We start from the raw sequence: 16,311 nt of genomic DNA on the forward strand, positions 1-16,311 counted from the left end.
CTCCATAAGGCCTCTTGCACGTTTGAGCTTCTGCTTATTTGGATGTAATTTTAGGTGTTTGTTTTGCATGAATTTGCTCGTATTTATGCATGTATTTGCACATATATGCACATTTGAGCACACAATAACTTCCTAGGGAAAAATGTATTCATATTTATTGATTGATGTTGCTGGCTGCTATAGTGCTCGGAGATATATGGGAATTGTCGCTCCCTGCTTCCTTCCATAGGATATGGGATGGTCTGTGTAAACACATTTGGGTGTTTAGACACCCATCTTTCAAAATGTCGGTTCAATAGTGGCTGCCTAGGATTGTTCACACCTAATTTAGTATTTGTGAATAACCCCTCAGCTATTTTTCTCTCCCTGAGAAATATAGGCTGATCACCGGCCCATCTTTATTGGCTTTTTAAAAAAATATATTTGTGGAGTTTATGTAACATGTCTCCCGGTTGTGACTGTACTGTGCTGAAACAGATTGTCAATTACATTCTCAATGCTGTATGAGTGTATTTAACACCATGTACATGGATCCTGAAGAAGCCCCCAAGTAGGGTGAAACGCGTTCATCCCGATCCTTCTACACTTGTATTTGCATTTGTTTAGCCTGTTATATGGATTGATTGTATATGTGGTTGGCTATGTCATTGTTCTATTGATAACCTGTATGACTTTTTAATATCTGACGGATTGATAAATTGATTATGTTTTTATATATTTAAGGATCATATTATTATGTTTTTATATATTTAAGGATCATATTATTAATTACATGTAGTATACTAGTTGTTGGGCACTTTAAAATCCCTCACTCTTCTCCTGCCAATTCCTCCAATTGGGGGAGAGGTGGGGGCCTCCTTCTTCTAATTCATATTTATGCTCATATGCGCGTATTAGCGTGCACCTGTTCAAAACACTAACTGGATTTTTCTATTTTTTTTACTGAGGAATATTCGGTGCTTCTTTACATGCCTGTTTACACAGGCAAATTGTAAATAATGGGCTACATTTTAGCTCAGTAAAAAAAAGCACTGTACTGAGCTTTATCAAGCTGCAGTGTGCAAAAGGCCTTACTGAAAATACGTACTTTGGTATAAACAGGGAACTGAAAAAAGAGTCTGCAGAAGCACAGCATTCAAGTGCACCCAAGATCCACAGAACATAACTGCAATGCTTTACAGGTTCATTTGCAAAAAAATTATAAATGCACATTTATATTCTTCAAATATATGTGCATTTATTGCTTTTTTTTTTTTTTTTTTGGTAAAAGGTAGACTGAAATAAATAAAAAGAAACTGTGTTATTCAACCAAAAGACTTCTGTCCTGAGACTTACACATACCCCATCACACAGCACAGTCTAAATAGATAACACTTTTTCTGTTAACATTCAGCAATACATTGGGGTTCTCTCCCACCCTGAAGACTGCTGGTTTGACAGTTCCTCTTTATTCACTTTCTCCTCTTATCAATATTTTCCTTGTCAGTGCATTTGTATGCGGCACATCAGATCGACTGTAGGCCTGTCCCTGCTCACCTCCATAAGTTTGTGTGCCACTGTACAAGGGAGGAAGAGTCTGATATGTAAAATTCCAGCACTTAAATAAGTTGCATTGGCACAAAAATAAATGTTAGTGCAAAAGGAAAACATCGCAGATTTGGTGTAATATACTTCTAAGGTGCTCAGTGTGCCGATGATGTAAAAATAATAATAATTTGGTGTGTGTATATGTATATAAAAATAGATCACATATACAAAAATAAATGTAATGATTTACTAGTGAACATAGCTTTCTTCATTTGTTTCTTTTATTGTTTCACGTTACCTTTAGCAGAAGTTTGCAGATTTCATATTTTCCTTTAGCAGCAGCTTCATGTAATGGAGTAAATTTCCAGAGATCTGCAACATTGACAGAAGCCCCATGCCTCACCAATAACTCTGCTACTTCGTAGTGTCCATAGGAGCAAGCATTGTGTAACGGAACTAGACCTCTGTTCAATGAGACAATAATTGACATTATAAAAGACAAACTTGTCTTTTATACTTAAACTTGACAAACAAGAAAAACTTGTACACATGAATTTAGAAAAAAAAAAAAAAAAAAGGAACAGACAATAGTACAGTCCTAAATATACTTCAGTTTCATTGATCAATCACATCTTACTGCAGAAGTCTGGAAGCACAAAAAAACATTGAATGAAAAAAAATCTAGAGCATTTATCTGGATTACTATGGACAGGAAAGTACAATGGAAGCATACATAAAGATGTTTTGTAACATCCCATGTACCATGTGTTTGTTCACACTACACGTGTTGGTCAATGCAGTCCGAAAGCATAGGCAAGGAAAAAAGGCTTGTTTTCTATTGTATATTAAAAAAGAATAGCGCAACCATGCAAAAGAAACGACTATTAAATATGGAGACAATCCATAAATAAAAATGGGGATTTTGTTTTCTATTGTGTCAGTTCACGTCAACACATTGGTGTGGCTTGAAAAAAAATGAGGCAGGCAGCATTCTGATGCACTGCAGGGTGCTGCAGTACACTTTAGGTATAAGCAAATACATGTGTTTTTTCTTAAATTAGCAATGCAGCTCACACACAAATGCGCCGCATCATTAATGTAGGATCAGTACCAGCACAATATCCTCAAACATGGCACTACCAAGAGTGATGGACCCCAGAGTAATGAGGTTATAGATCCTTTTCAAATATACACACAGTGGCCACTTTATTAGGTAAACATGTTCAATTGCTTGGTAACACAAATGACATGGCAGCAACTCAATGCATTTAGGCATCTAGACATGGTGAAGAGGACTGAGTAAATATATATATATATATATATATATATATATATATATATATATAGGGGTCCGAAAGTAGTGCAGAAACTACTTTTGGGAACCGGTGCAGCGCTGCAAAGTCGGCGTTGCACAGATATTTGGACAATGCCATTCCCAGGAATAGGCTGCGATTTGACATGTCAAATTGGCCCGGAAAGTATTCACAGCGCTTCACTTTTTGCACATTTTGTTATGTTACAGTCTTATTCCAAAATGGAATAAATTCATTATTATCCTCAAAGTTCTACAAACAATACCCCATAATAACAACATGAAAGAAGTTTGCTTGAAATCTTTGGAAATTTAATGAATATAAAAAATGGAAAAAAAAAAAAAATCACATGTACATAAGTATTCCTAGCCTCTGCAAAGACACTCAAAGTTAAGCTTGGGTGCATCCTGTTTCCACTGATCATCCTTGATATGTTTCTACAACTTGATTGGAGTCCACCTGTGGTAAATTCAGTTGATTGGACATGATTTGGAAAGGCACACACCTGTGTATACCTGACATTTACCATTCCACCAGTTAAAATTGCATGTCAGAGCACAAACCAAGCCAGAAGTCCAAGGAATTGTCTGTATACCTCCGAGATTATATTGAGGCAAAGATCTGGGGAATGGTGCAGAAAAATGGAGCACAGTGGCCTCCATTATCCGTAAATGGAAGAAGTTTGGAAACATCAGGACTCTTCCTAGAGCGGGCCACGCGGCAAAACTGAGCTACCGGGGAAGAATGGCCTTAGTCAGAGAGGTGACCACGAACCCGGTGGTCACTCTGACAGAGCTCCAGCATTTCTCTGTTGAGAGAGGAGAACCTTCTAGAAGAACAACCATCTCTGCAGCACTCTACCAATCAGGCCTCTATGGTAGAGTGGCCACACGGAAGCCACTCCTCAGTTAAAGGCACATGACAGCCTGCCTGGAGTTTGCCAAAAGGCACCTGAAGGACTCTCAGACCATGAGAAACAAAATTCTCTGGTCTGATCATAGAAAGATTGAACTCTTTGGCCTGAAAGGCAAGCGTCATGTCTGGAGAAAACCAAGCACCGCTCATCACCTGGCCAATACCATCCCCTACAGTGAAGCATGGTGGTGAAAGCATCATGCTGTGGAGATGTTTTTCAGCGGCAGGAACTGGGAGACTAGTCAGGATCAAGGGAAAGATGAATGCAGCAATGTACCTAGACATCCTTGATGAAAACCTGCTCCAGAGCACTCTGGACCTCAAACTGGGGTGAAGGTTCCAACAGGACAACAACCCTAAGCACACAGCCAAGAGTGGCTACGGTACAACTCTGTGAATGAGAAATCTGAAAATGGCTGTGCACCGACGCTTCCCGTCCAACCTGATGGAGCTTGAGTGGTCCTGCAGAGAAGAATGGGAGAAACTGCCCAAAAATAGGTGTGCCAAGCTTGTAGCATCATACACAAAAAGACTTGAGACTGTAATTGGTGCCAAAGGTGCTTCAAACAAAGTATTGAGCAAAGACTGTAAATACTTATGTAATTTACATACTTATATAATCACTTATGTGTTTTTTTTTTTGTTTTTTTTTTAATTTTTAATAAATTTGCAAAGATTTCAAACAAACTTCTTTTTTGTTGTCATTATGGGGTATTGTTTGTAGAATTTTAAAGAAAATAATGAATTTAATCCATTTTGGAATAAGGCTGTAACATAACAAAATGTGGAAAAAGTGAAGCGCTGTGAATACTTTCCAGATGCACTATAATCCATAGAAGTTTAGAGTTTAATGCAGTCTATGACAATTGCAATTCATGAGCAAAATATAGTGACATGACAAGCAGAGAAAACAAGTGACACATTTTGAGTAAACAATTACCCTTTGTCTTTGGCATGTACATCAGCACCATGGTGCAGTAGATATTCCACAACAGAAACTCTGTTATAACCAGCAGCAAAGTGCAATGGAGTTGAATGACGACCTTCAAGATCCCTGCAATTCACATTCTGTGGGCTGCATAGCTGCTGTTAGTAAAATGAATAAAATGAACAAAAAAATTACTTTAGAAGTGCAAATATATACACAAAGATTTGCAATTTCAAAAAGATTTTAAGCACATGATTAGTTTAGTAAAGACTGTAGTAGATCAACAACATTATTTCTGCTATTCTTGTCGCCGATGGCTGCCATCATTTTTCGTCCTAGTCAGAAAACATACCTGCATGCCCAGTGTGGTGCGGTGGACAGGAAGTAAGCAGAATATAATCTCCAACATTGGACATTGGAGGAGTTCATTTACTATAACTGGAGAGTTCAAAATCTGGTGCAGCTGGGGGCATGACAGCCAATCAGCTTCTAACTTTAAAGTGTTCAATTAAGCTTTAGGCAAAAAAAAAAAAAAACCTGGAAGCTGACTGGTCTCTGTGCAGAGCTGCAATAGATTCTGCACTACAGTTTTAGTAAATCAACACCGGAGAGTAATCATTTTTAACAGCAAAGGGAATAGCTAGAATCTGACCCAGGGTTTTCATAGTTGTCCCCTCATGATAACAATACATTTTATTAAAATAAATAATTAAAGTAAAAAAAAAAATTATAAAAGCACCCCCACACATACACGCAAATGCAACCGAGCACTCAGGCCCTGCACGTGTATGTAAACAGCGATTGCAACACATGTGAGGTATCCTTGCAAATGTGGGAGTCAGAGCAATAATTCTAGGGCCATTATTCACAATTCACTATACATAGTTTACTGTAAAGGTTTTGAAAGCGATGTCTATAAAAATTTTTAGGTATCACAGTTTGTCGCCAATTATCAGGTACAAGCAATTTGAGTGCTGACATGTTTAGTATCCATTTACTCAAGGAAACATCATCATTTATATTTTAACAAATTCAATTTAGTGTATTTTTTGTTTCTACAGGGACTCTGCTTTCAAAAAAATATATAAGGTTTGGGGGTTAAAAAAAAGTTTCTAGCAAAAAATGCTGATTTGAATGTATGAAAAATAAAAACTTTGCCTTGAATAGTAAGTGATTATAGTAGAAATATGGATTCCCATCTGCATTTAGAGTACAGTGTGAGGAGATTTTAGGGGGATTGACTATCAACATTGGAAATGTTGATTTAGAAGTCCAATAAGTCAACTAAAATGTATATTTATTCCTATTTGATCAATGCTCAGTTTAGAACATGAAAAAAGGATACTTCATTATCACATTAAACATTTTTTCACTGCATTACACAAAAGTCAAATATCTTCTTAGACATAGGGTGATTGTAGCAGTATTCGTGCACTCGTTAAAGAAAAAAATGTAAGTACAGTACTGTCTGTTGTACTTTATTTATTTATTTATTGCACTAACCATAAAATATTCATGACAAGCTTTTGGGATATACCCCCTTCTTCTAAGATTCAAGCAGTACTGCTTGAATCTTAAAAGAAGGGGGTACAAATCAAAATCTTCTCTTGAAAACTTTAATGTCCCTGCACATAAAAAAAAGTATCATTGACCGTATGCATTTTTACAATTTAGAGTACAGTGTGAGGAGATGATGTTTAGGGGGATTGACCATCAGGAACTATCTTTTACACCTGCAAGGTAAGCTTTTTGAAACAAACCAACTATTTTTACAAGGGCCCTTAGCTATATTTTAAGGAGGCTAAAGGTGCACCCTTTAGCTGAACTAATTGGTTGTCATTCAGCATCAACACTGTCTGCAGCACACTTAAAGTAGAAGCAGAAAGGCCATTCTAAATATGAGAGTCATTACCTTAAACAACTTTTTGAAACCGCTAAAACACATTATTTATTAATTCATGTCTTTATTTTAGTGAGCTCTATCTGTTCTCCAGATACAGTGCCTTGCGAAAGTATTCGGCCCCCTTGAACTTTGCGACCTTTTGCCACATTTCAGGCTTCAAACATAAAGATATAAAACTAATTTTTTGTGAAGAATCAACAACAAGTGGGACACAATTATGAAGTGGAACGAAATTTATTGGATATTTCAAACTTTTTTAACAAATAAAAAACTGAAAAATTGGGTGTGCAAAATTATTCAGCCCCCTTAAGTTAATACTTTGTAGAGCCACCTTTTGCTGCGATTACAGCTGTAAGTCGCTTGGGGTATGTCTCTATCAGTTTTGCACATCGAGAGACTGACATTTTTGCCCATTCCTCCTTGCAAAACAGGTCAAGCTCAGTGAGGTTGGATGGAGAGCGTTTGTGAACAGCAGTTTTCAGTTCTTTCCACAGATTCTCGATTGGATTCAGGTCTGGACTTTGACTTGGCCATTCTAACACCTGGATATGTTAATTTGTGAACCATTCCATTGTAGATTTTGCTTTATGTTTTGGACCATTGTCTTGTTGGAAGACAAATCTCCATTCCAGTCTCAGGTCTATTGCAGACTCCATCAGGTTTTCTTCCAGAATGGTCCTGTATTTGGCTCCATCCATCTTCCCATCAATTTTAACCATCTTCCCTGTCCCTGCTGCCACCACCATGTTTGAAAGTGGGGACGGTGTGTTCAGGGTGATGAGCTGTGTTGCTTTTACACCAAACATAATGTTTTGCATTGTTGCCAAAAAGTTTGATTTTGGTTTCATCTGACCAGAGCACCTTCTTCCACATGTTTGGTGTGTCTCCCAGGTGGCTTGTGGCAAACTTTAAACAACACTTTTTATGGATATCTTTAAGAAATGGCTTTCTTCTTGCCACTCTTCCATAAAGGCCAGATTTGTGCAGTATGCGACTGATTGTTGTCCTATGGACAGTCTCCCACCTCAGCTGTAGATCTCTGCAGTTCATCCAGAGTGATCATGGGCCTCTTGACTGCATCTCTGATCAGTCTTCTCCTTGTATGAGCTGAAAGTTTAGAGGGACGGCCAGGTCTTCGTAGATTTGCAGTGGTCTGATACTCCTTCCATTTCAATATTATCGCTTGCACAGTGCTCCTTGGGATGTTTAAAGCTTGGGAAATCTTTTTGTATCCAAATCTGGCTTTAAACTTCTCCACAACAGTATCTCGGACCTGCCTGGTGTGTTCCTTGTTCTTCATGATGCTCTCTGCGCTTTAAACAGACCTCTGAGACTATAACAGTGCAGGTGCATTTATACGGAGACTTGATTACACACAGGTGGATTCTATTTATCATTAGTCATTAGGTCAACATTGGATCATTCAGAGATCCTCACTGAACTTCTGGAGAGAGTTTGCTGCACTGAAAGTAAAGGGGCTAAATAATTTTGCACGGACAATTTCTTCCACTTCATGATTGTGTCCCACTTGTTATTGATTCTTCACAAAAAATTACAGTTTTATATCTTTACGTTTGAAGCCTGAAATGGGGCAAAAGGTCGCAAAGTTCAAGGGGGCCAAATACTTTCGCAAGGCACTGTATATGCCTTACAATGGTATAGGTTCCACCAATTTACTTATATATAAATGGACCAATAAAAGTAATTTCAGTTTCCACAAAACTAACACAAAGCTCATGAACACACAGAATGCTATTATGATCAAGCAAGCTCTACTTCAGTTTTTAACAACCCGTGACAATACACTCCTAAATGAGAATATTTTGTAGTTTACTAGCAGCTTCTGTGCTAATACACTGCATATCAGATGAAAATGACATGTTAAGCCATAATTAATTTCCTGCACTAGGATATCTGCACTGGCATTTGCCAGTGCTAGCACAGTAAGGCACTCAAACATTTTAATATATTGAAGATATACTTTCGACTGTTGGGATCCTAAGTTTGACTCCATCAGGGACACACTGCATATCGTTTTTTATTAATGTAATTTTGATATATTATATATATATATATATATATATATATATATATATATATATATATATATATATATAAAAAAGTCTTCTGAATTCTGATTGAATGATCTATGCAGAAGTGAACCTGATTTTGCACTCTCCAGCTTTAGTAAATAAATCCCTATGCTTCACAAGAATCCAACTAAAAAATCGCCATGAATACAACAGAATGAAGATGAAACTCGCTGAAAGCAAGCATAAAGCCTTATGATTCAAGCTCAATAAATATTTCTAGAATCACAAAAAGAAACCAAAGGCAGGTAGGAATTCAAAGTGAAACAGTGTAAAAATCTGCTTACAGCAATATACTATATTACCGAGAAAGAAAGGAATCCTGCAAGTGGTCAGGTAGACAAGCTAATTTTGGCAAACTCTGCAGCATTAAACTAGGAGAACAGTTATATATTCAATGTGTACCATATGCTCCTCCCTGCATACTCCTGTGACAGTGGGGGTGATCCCACAGGAGGCTGTGGGCAGAAATGAAACATTTCCTTAACGTCAAACAGTAATGAAGCTCTGGAGGTGCATGGACGAATATCTTCCAAACTCTCTGACAAACTCACTCAACTATAAATTATGTGACTTTAAACTGTCCACAAGGTTTAGGAGTGTGTCTATGGGAATGTTTGACCATTCTTCCAGAAGTGTATTTGAGAGGTCAGGCACTGATGTTGGACAAAAAGGCCTTGCTCGCAGTCTCCACTTTAATTCCACCCAAAGATATTCTATTGGGTTGAGGTCACTGGCCTCTGCAGGTCAGTCAAGTTCCTCCACCCCAAACTCGCTCATCCAGGTCTCTATGGATCTCGCTATGTGAACTGGTCCAAATCATTTGATGGAAGGGGATTATGGTGTGGGTTTTTTTTTTTTCAGGGGTGGGGCTTGGCTCCTTCCTTTCAGGGAAGAACTCTTAAGGCTTCAGCATGCCAAGACATTTTGGCCAATTTCATGCTCCCAACTTTGTGGGAACAGTTAGGGGATGGCCCCTTCCTGTTCCAACATTATTGCGTACCAGTGCACAAAGCAAGGTCCAAAAAGACATGGATGAGCGAGTTTGGAATGGAGGAACTTGACTGGCCTGCACAAAATCCTGACCTCAACCCGATAGAACACCTTTAGGATGAATTAGGACGGACACTGCGAGCCAGGCCCTCTCCTCCAACATCAGTGCCTGACCTCACAAATGCTTCTGGAAGAATGGTCAAACATTCTCATAGACACACTCCTAAACCTTGTGGACAGGCTTCCCAGAAGAGTTGAAACTGCTATAGCTGCAAAGAGTAGGCCAACTTAATATTGAACCCTTTGGACTAAGACTGGGATGCCATTAAAGTTCATGTGCGTGTAAAAACAGGTGTCCCAATACTTTTAATAATATAGTGTAATTATTACTAGGGCTGAACGATAGTCGCTATGATATCGACTATCGTTCTGCGGCCGTAGGCGATATTCATATCACCGAGGTCACGATATTTGCATAGGCAGGGGGAAGGGACTCGGAGGAGGACAGGAGGACTCACAGACTTCCGTGTTAGGCAGGGAGAAGTCGGGACACTTCAGCGGTAAGCATACACTGACTCACTCGTGCATTGCAGCCCGCCCCACACGTTCAGTGAGTCTCACTCTCCGTCCTAGTTTTCTCAATGGCACATTCAGGGAGCCAATCACGCCGTGATTAGCTGCACAGCTAACCAATCACGCGTGCCTGCACACCTGATTGGTTCCGCTGTGCCGCTACTCACGGCGTGATTGGCTCCCTGAATGAGCCATTGAGAAAACTAGGGCGGAGAGTGAGACTCACTGAACGTGTGGGGCAGGTTGCAGTGCACGAGTGAGTAAATGTATGCGGCTGTGCTGTGATCCTTTCCTGGCTCCTAGTCCACCGCTCCAGCCTCCTACCACCACCACTATGAGAAAGACTGTCTGTGACTGAATATTCTGATCGATTCCACAGCCCACACTGTCACTGAGTAATTGATTTTACCATATTAACCCTGACCTGCCCAGTGCCCTGTATCTGCAATTAAAATTTAGAAGGCTGCCTGCATGCTTCATGATTTCCATTCCCAGCATCCTTCCCAATCCCTACAGTGTCAGTAACATTAACCCTATGGTACAAGGCTGCAGTGTGCACTGAATCCCATTCCCTACAGTAACATATATTAACCCTGTATGGTCAGAAAGGCTGGATTGACGGGTCCCTCAATATCGCAATATATATCGTTGAAAAAAAAATATCGCAATATATTTTTTTTCCAATATCGTGCAGGCCTAATTATTACTGCAGAAAACATCCAGAAGGTTACTGCCTAACACGTAAAACTAAACTCTGGGTGGAATTCTACTTCAAATCCTACTATAACTATTACTAGAAATGCTTACAAAGCAGAACTGTATTTTACCTTTACAGTATCCAAGTCTCCAGCTTTTGAAGCTTCAAGTAGTCTGTAATCAACATCAGATGTTCGGACAGGTGTGCTCTCTGTTATTTAAAAAAAAATGATATAAAAAATAAAATGCAAGACCTGCTCAATAACGTAATGTAGTTAGTCAGCACATTTGATAACCATTTTTCTTAATTTGATCAGGGAATGAGAACAGCCAAACAGAGCAGTAGAAATGGGCTCTTAACAAAGACATGTGAACTTTACATGAAAGAATAAGGACCAGGATTTTTTATTGCCATGTGAGAGTAACCTGATCAAACAACTTTGAATATCCATAAAATGGAGTAAAGGAGGTTTATTGCTATTGTAAGTACGGTAAATAAAAAAAGGAAGGTAAAACTGAGACCAATGCAATTTGAAAGACACTCCAGCAAATGCCCATGCAAACTTAAAACCAAAAAAATGTAATACATTGCAGCTCTCCAGTCTGTAGATTAGGCTTTTTACATTATATTCTCTGGTAAATCCATGAATAACAGAATCCCTGTACTAGAATTGCTACAATAATGCAATCCACTGTGTATCTATAGAGTGAGCCATGGTTGACACCCAGGTTGGACTTCAAATATGTCATCCTCTCTTTATCCCCATTATATGGACGTGGGAGGATTAGCAGTTTACAGAAGGAAGATAAAATTGTTTGTTCTTTTACTTCAGCTCTCAGGAAATGATAAAGACACTGGATTTCTGGCATGATCAACAGGTAATTTCTGTACTTGATGAAATCGAAAGCGAAATAAAAAAAGTATAATAATGTAGTTACCACAGGGATGGTACATTTAATAAGAAGTGCCCCTGGTGCTGTGACAAGCTGTTCTAACTGAAAACCGAAGTCTCCTGACTCCCAGTCATAATCTTCCAGTGCTGCGTGGATTAAAATGGGAGCCAAACTTGTCACGGGCACTCGTCAAGAGTGATGACTATGCACTCCCTTTTCGCCCCCTACCCTCGTATTATAGCTTCCATGAATAAAGGGTGATCATGAATGGAGGAGGCCAATCTTTCATTCACCTGCCCTGCCTGTCCTCCATTTATAGATCGATTCTCACACATGGAAGCCGTAGTACAGCTTTTAGGAATGGAGGAGGGAGGTGAAAAAAAAAAGGCATAGCCGGCATTTTTTAAGACCAGATCCAGCACTCTTAATAATAGCTGCAGAGGTATTGGGTTGGTGAAAGAGTTCAGATCACTGCACAACGATTGTGGCGATCTTACCCGGAAGTGGGAGTAAATACCTGGTTTTGACAGGTATCCGCACCCCCCCCCCCCCCAAGAGGTGCCAAATGTGGCAGTGGAGGGGAGGAAGGAAGCAAACAAGCAGAGCTTCCCCTACTGGGTGGAGCTCCACTCCAAATGTACGTACTTGTACCCTGTGCTGATTTAAAAAAAAAAAAAAAAAAAATCTTTATCGAAATTAGGCTTTAAATGTTTGTCAATGGGTTTCGATATTTTCTAGCAGCCTGCAAATCAACATTCAATTTCTAGGGGCCAAAAGATCCTTAGAAACTGGTAAAGGTCCTGTTTTTATCTAAAGGATAGGAACACTGTAATGAAATGGTTATTGTGACTTTCAGACACTTTTAAAAAAAATTAAATAGGGCTACATACATTAACTATGTGGTAATCTCAGAGTTCATGGGGTGGCCTTCAGCTTGTAAGGCATTTGACCTCAATTCTAAACATACATTATGGTGCATGCGTCAGGGTAAAGACAGAAACTGACATGAGTTAAGCATTCCCTGTCTTTACCGTAGCACATCTCAAAAAACGGAATTTTTGTAAAATCTTACCTGTAAAATTCCTTTCTCTGAGTCCTCCGACAGTCGCCGCCTCTTCATATTCGTCACATATGGGGTATTAGACTTTGCTCCGAAGGAGTAGCTAGGCAACAGAATATGTTAACATTAAAGCTTTTAACATATCCCACCCTCAAGGGGTGGTCCCCTCAGTCAATACCCTCCTACTTCCTGCAACCATATCTCAGTTTTAGTGGAATAGCAGTAGAGTATACAACCAAACCCCAAAAGAGGGGCGGGGGCGGCGACTGTCGGAGGACTCAGAGAAAGGAATTTTACAGGTAAGATTTTACAAAAATTCCGTTTTCTCTTACGTCCTCCGACAGTCGCCGCCTCTTCATATTCGTCACATATGGGGACGTCCCAAAGCAGTGCAAACATGAGGGGTGGGAAACGCATCCGCGCCGAAAAGGCAACGCAGTCTCCGCATCAAAGAAAGGAACCTTACCAAAGGAAGGAAACCAGCTGGGCAACAGGAAAAAACAAGTGCTCAACAGGAGCAACAACCCAGGAAAAGACAAATAACCATGGGATAAAAAACTCATCCCAACAGCCAGAGGTCCCCAACAAGGGACCCTAGGGAATTGCCGCACTAAGAACCTTGCGGCCAAAGGAAGCATCCGCCGATGCCTGAACATCTACTTTGTAGAATTTTGTAAAAGTGTGTACGGTCGACCAAGTCGCCGCCTTACACACCTGGGCTACAGAAGCCCCATGACGACAGGCCCAAGACGTACTCAAAGATCTAGTAGAGTGCGCCTTCACAGGCACAGGGGGAACCTTCCCCTGCAAGGCATAGGCCTGTTCAATGGTCTGCCTGATCCATTTGGCGATGGTAGAGGCCGAAGCCGCCATGCCCTTCCGAGGACCCTCTGGAAGAACAAACAAGGAGTCCGTCTTTCGAAAAGACTCAGTCGATTTAAGGTAAACCCTTATCGCCCGAACAACATCCAGAGAATGCAATCTCACCTCCTTTGGATGTTTAGGCTTCACGCACAGCGAAGGTAAGACAATATCCTCATTAAGATGGAATTCCGAAACTCGTTTCGGAAGAAAAGAAGGATTAGGTCGCAAGACCACCTTATCCAAATGAACAACCAGGTACGGAGACTTGCAGGACAAAGCTGCCAGCTCCGACATTCTGCGAGCCGAAGTGATCGCCACCAAAAAGGCGACCTTTTTGGACAACATAGACAACGAGATCTCCCTGATCTGTTCAAAAGGAGCACGTTGCAACACAGACAGAACGAGATTCAAGTCCCAAGGGGGCAAAGGATCCCTCCTAGGAGGAACCAGATGCCGCACACCCTGAACAAAAGTGCCAACCAAGGAGTTGGAAGCCACGGGACGTTGAAACAGAACGGCCAGTGCAGACACCTGACCCTTTATCGTAGCCAGCGCCAAACGCTGATCAACACCCGTTTGAAGGAAAGACAACACACGGGAAACCGAGTACGTGCGGGGTGAAAACCCCCTGGACTCACACCAGGCAAAATAGGCCTTCCAAGTACGGTAATAAACCTTCCCCGAGGAAGACTTCCTCACGTTGATCAAAGTATGAACGACCTCTGGAGAGAGACCCTTCTCCTTCAGGACCTTGGTCTCAACAGCCAGGCCGTCAAAGCCAGCGACTGTAAAGCAGGATGGTATATCGGTCCTTGAGACAGTAGATCGTCTCGAAGAGGCAGACGCCACGGGGCGTCGACCGCCAGATTCACGAGGTCTGCGTACCAGGACCGGCGAGGCCAGTCCGGTGCCACAAGAATCACCGTGCTGCGTTCCGAGTGTAACCTGCGAAGGAACCTGGACAGCAACTGAATCGGTGGAAACGCGTACATCAGCCTGTACTGATGCCACGGGGCCACTAACGCGTCCGACGCATCTGCCCGAGGGTCGCGCGTCCTTGCCACGAACCTTTTCACCTTGTTGTTGAGACGAGACGCGAACAGGTCCACATCTGGAAGACCCCACTTCGCGCACAACATCTGGAAGACAGCCGGGTGGAGAGACCATTCCCCCTGATCCAGGGTCTGGCGACTCAGATAGTCCGCCTGCCAGTTCTCCACCCCCCGGAATGTGAACCGCCGTTATCGCCGGGACATGAGTCTCGGCCCAAGACAGAATGTCGGCCACTTCTCGAGCCGCTCGGGCACTCCTGGTGCCCCCTTGGTGGTTGATGTAGGCCACCGCCGTGGCATTGTCCGTCTGCACCCGAACCGGGCAGCCCTGCAGCCGGTCCGTCCAGCGATGAAGACAGAGACTTATCGCACGCAATTCCAGAATGTTGATCGGAAGGGAAGACTCCCCCTCCGACCAAGTTCCCTGGGCGGACAGAACGCCCAGAACACCACCCCAGCCCGACAGGCTGGCATCCGTGGTGATCACCGTCCACGAGACAGGACGAAACGACTTGCCCCCGGACACCAACGGGGACTGGAGCCACCACAGAAGGTTTCTTCTGGTGCGATGACTCAACGAGATTTGAAGATCCAGAGATTGAGGTCGCCCGTCCCACCTGGACAGGATCTCCGCTTGGAGACCCCGCGTGTGAAACTGGGCGAAGGGAATCGCCTCGAAGGCCGAGACCATCAATCCCAGACATCTCATGCACGTCCGCAGAGACGAGTGCGGAACGTCCCTGAGGGACCTGACTTCCTCCTGAAGAGTTCTGAGTTTGTCTTCCGGCAGGAAGACCTTTGCCTGCACCTAGTCCAGAATCATTCTCAGGTAGGGAAGACGAACCGACGGACTCAGTGTCGACTTTGGAAAATTTATCGTCCAACCAAACTCCTGCAGAGTTTGCATCGTGACAGACAGGTCCTTCTCCAGACCCTGGCTGGTCGCAGACCGAACCAGAATGTGGTCCAGATACCCCAGGACAGAAATGCCCTGGGCCCTCAATAATGCCAGAACCGGTGCAAGCACCTTGGTGAAGACCCGCGGAGCCGAGGCGAGACCAAAAGGCAACGCCACGAACTGGTAGTGATCCTCCGCAATGGCAAATCGAAGGAACCTCTGGTGACCCTCGAAAATGGGGATGTGAAGATACGCATCCTTCAAATCGATGGAGGCCATGAATTCCCCCGGAACCAGGGCAGCCACCACCGACCGCAGGGATTCCATGCGGAACTTGGGAACCCGCACAGAGCGGTTCAGAGCCTTCAAGTCCAGAATTGGACGAACCTTGCCCTCCTTTCTGGGCACGGTGAACAGATTGGAATAAAACCCCCGAAATCTGTCCCGATGAGGCACCGGAACCACCACTCCCTGAGCCCTCAGGTCCCGCACCGCCAGGTGCAGGTCCCGCAAACGCTCTGGAGACAGTTGAAGATTTGAGGGAAAAAATCTGCTCTCTGGCCGAGAGAGAAACTCGATCTTGTAACCAGATCGAACGATCTCCT

The 16,311-nt window shown here is 42.2% G+C and overlaps 1 protein-coding gene across 2 annotated transcripts in view; it reads right to left on the bottom strand.

Annotated features, from left to right (window-relative positions):
• TNKS (tankyrase) overlaps positions 1 to 16,311 on the bottom strand; it is a 330,445-nt gene that overhangs the window by 43,856 nt on the left and 270,278 nt on the right. Inside the window, exons 13-15 of one of the 2 annotated variants that reach the window (XM_082255809.1) lie at positions 11,070 to 11,149; positions 4,696 to 4,838; positions 1,826 to 1,991 (exon numbers count right to left, since the gene is read on the bottom strand). In XM_082255809.1, coding sequence (XP_082111935.1) covers positions 1,826 to 1,991; positions 4,696 to 4,838; positions 11,070 to 11,149 — 389 coding nt within the window. Of the gene's footprint in view, positions 1 to 1,825; positions 1,992 to 4,695; positions 4,842 to 11,069; positions 11,150 to 16,311 lie in introns of both variants that reach the window. The other variant, XM_082255808.1, reaches the window with a different exon arrangement.

This window comes from Pelophylax lessonae, assembly GCF_965119305.1.
Source record: "Pelophylax lessonae genome assembly, chromosome: 1".
Classification (NCBI taxonomy): Eukaryota; Metazoa; Chordata; class Amphibia; order Anura; family Ranidae; genus Pelophylax; species Pelophylax lessonae.